Below are 2,685 nucleotides of genomic sequence, written 5' to 3' on the forward strand. Positions count from 1 at the left end.
TTTAACGATGAAAAATGTAATTAAACGCGTTTGTATAAATGCATAAACTCCTTTAAATACTGCGCTCGCCACATGCATTCCCCAAAGCACACCCTCACCGTCTGACAAAGCACTTCCACTTATACTTTTGGTTTTTTAATAGAAAATAACATTTATTTCTATGAAATGGAAACACAGAGTTACCTGTTAGAACAGCAAGAATCGCTACAGCGGAACAAGAAAGCAATGTCCTTGGGATCACACATGGAGGAGGCAATCACCCACCGGCCCCTACAGACAGCCACCCTCACTCCGTGTGTGCGCACGGCTCCGGGGCAGGACGGAGGGTGGTGCGGCGGCGTATTTTGGTCCGGAGACAGATTTCGCCTCCACGCCGGGAAGCGCGACGACGCGCTGCCTAACCCTTAGCTTAACGTTAATACCGAGTTCACCTACGAGTTACATTAATAACTTAGATTTCCATTTTATAACATTATACACTTGCTAGTATACATATATATACGTACGTGCGGGGGGAGCGCGCGCCCCACACCGCAGATATCCGTGCCTATGGCCATAAGCACGCGGCGGGACCCACGGCCCGACGCTCCCGCGCACACCTCGCGCCGCGCTATTGCTTCTCGGGGTTGTTGTTGACCATGGGCCCGTACAGCCCCCCGGAGTACACCTGCTCCTTGTGCACGGCGGAGCGCTCCCGCATGAGGTCGCTGAAGGCGTAGTCCACGGGCGGGCGGAAGCCGAGCGCGGGCACGAGGCCGGCGGTGGAGTACGGGGCCATGAAGGCGAGGCCGCGGCCGTGCGCCGAGTAGGCGAGGCGCAGCGGGTTGAGTCCCAGCGGCGCGCCCAGCGGGTAGGCGCCGGCTTCGGCCCCGAAGTGCGTGGCGTTGGGCTGCAGCGGGGAGAAGGCGGAGCGGCTGCCCAGCGCGCCGATGGCGGGGGCCATGGCGCCGGCGATCAGCGGGCGGTGGTGGGCGGCGGGAGCGGGCGGGAGGCCCTGCAGGGCGCCGTCCCGAGCCCAGCTCTCCTCGGGGCCCTTCTCCGGGCCGCGGTTGTTGAGGATCTGCTCGATGGCCTGCACCACGTCCCCGCCGCAGCCCTGCAGCACCAGCTCCAGCACGCCGCGCCGGTGCGCCGGGAAGACGCGCGTCAGGATGTCGATGGGAGTCCGCTGCCGGCCGCCGGCCGAGGGCGACGGGTCCCGCTCGTCCTTGTCCGCCTCCGAGCCCGAGTCCGAGCCCAGCGGGCTGATGGAGCCCGGGCTCTCCTCGCCCTCCTTCGGCCCTTTGGAGACGGGCGAGCTGAGGAAGGACTCTCCGTCGCCGTTCTCCGAGCCCGAGCCGTGGCGGCCGTCCGGGGAAGAAGTGCCGGGCGCGGACTCCCCGTCGGGGGACGGCGGCTTCCCGCCCGCCTGCTGCGGGGTTGCGGCGCGGCCGGGCAGCAGCGTCTTGGGGAACAACTCGAACTTCTGCACCTTGGGCTCTGCGGGGCGCGGGGGGAGAAGGGAGGGAGAGAGCGCGTCAGCGCGGCCGCCCGGGGGACGGAGCCCGGCCCGCAGCCCCCCGGCCCGCGGCCCCGTCCCCCCGCGGCGCAGCCTCACCTGAGGCGCCGGCGCCTCCCTCGCCGCCGGCCCCGGCGCAGACGGAACCGAAGACCTCGTAGGCGGGCCGGGGAGGGATGATGCCGTTGGCGGCGGCCAGGGCCAAGCCCTCGGCGGTGCCGTAGAGCAGCTGCAGCTCGCGGGCCTCGTTCTCCTCCTGCGCCTGCTGCCGGCGCAGCGCCACCTGGGCGGCCATGACGCGCTGCCGCTCGGCGATCAGCGTGCACTTGGCGCACATGCAGTCCTTCCAGCGGCAGTACCGCTTGTGGCCCTTCAGCGCCGACACCACCCCGTGGTTGCGGCACCGCGCGCACTTCGGCGTCCGCGGGTACTTCTCGGCCGCCCGCAGCAGCAGCGGCGGGGCCCGCAGCAGGCTCCCGGCCACGCTCACCGGCAGGGTCGCCGCCGCCGCGGCCGCCGCGGCCGCCACTGAACTGGGGGGCACCGGGGGGGGCGCGGCGGGGACGCTGGGCAGCTCCGAGCGCAGCTCCATCCCGGCACCTGCCGGCTGCGGCTCCCGCCGCGCGCCCGCCCGATACGGCCTCGGCGCGCCGACCCCGGCCGCTCAGCGCTGCTCCCCGCTCACCCGGCGGGGCGGCCCCGAGCGCATCCCGCCGCGGTCCCGCCCGGCTCCCCGCTCCCCGCTCTAGCTGCGGACACCCTCACGGCACGGCGGCACCTCCAACGACGCGATCTCGCCGACTAAAATCCAGCAGGAATTTAAAAAATGATAAAAAATAAAAGATGCCCCACGAGCCGCAGCACCATGCCGGGCTCGGCCCGGCTCAGGCAGCGGACGGCGGAGCCGGGACCCCCTTCCCGCGGCGGGCCGGGCCGGCTCCGCTCTGTTCGGCCCCGCTCTGTTCGGCCCCGCTCGGGACGCGCCCCGCACCGCTCGGCGCGTGCGGCCCTGGCGGCCGGATCTGCCGGGAGAGCGGGAGAGCGCGTTCGCCGCCCGCCGCCACTCGCGCTATTGTTGCGCCCCGCGTTGCCATTAGGCAACATTTGACAACAATGTGGCGCCTGCTATTGGCCAGGGGCGGGAGGCGCCGCTCTGATTGGCCGCCCGACGGGCCCGCCGCGTCCGC

At 69.8% G+C, this 2,685-nt stretch overlaps 1 protein-coding gene across 1 annotated transcript; it reads right to left on the reverse strand.

Annotated features, from left to right (window-relative positions):
* Positions 1–465: 465 nt before the first annotated feature.
* On the reverse strand, positions 466–2,090 carry DMRTA2 (DMRT like family A2). The gene is made up of 2 exons (XM_090145741.1): positions 1,598–2,090; positions 466–1,479 (listed from the first exon to the last, which is right to left on the reverse strand). The coding sequence occupies exons 1-2, from the start codon at positions 2,088–2,090 to the stop codon at positions 611–613; spliced, it is 1,362 nt and encodes a 453-aa protein (XP_090001867.1). The 3' UTR covers positions 466–610.
* Between the last annotated feature and the right edge of the window lie 595 nt (positions 2,091–2,685).

Source organism: Phasianus colchicus, chromosome 9 (genome assembly GCF_987193195.1).
Source record: "Phasianus colchicus chromosome 9, bPhaCol1.hap1.1, whole genome shotgun sequence".
Classification (NCBI taxonomy): Eukaryota; Metazoa; Chordata; class Aves; order Galliformes; family Phasianidae; genus Phasianus; species Phasianus colchicus.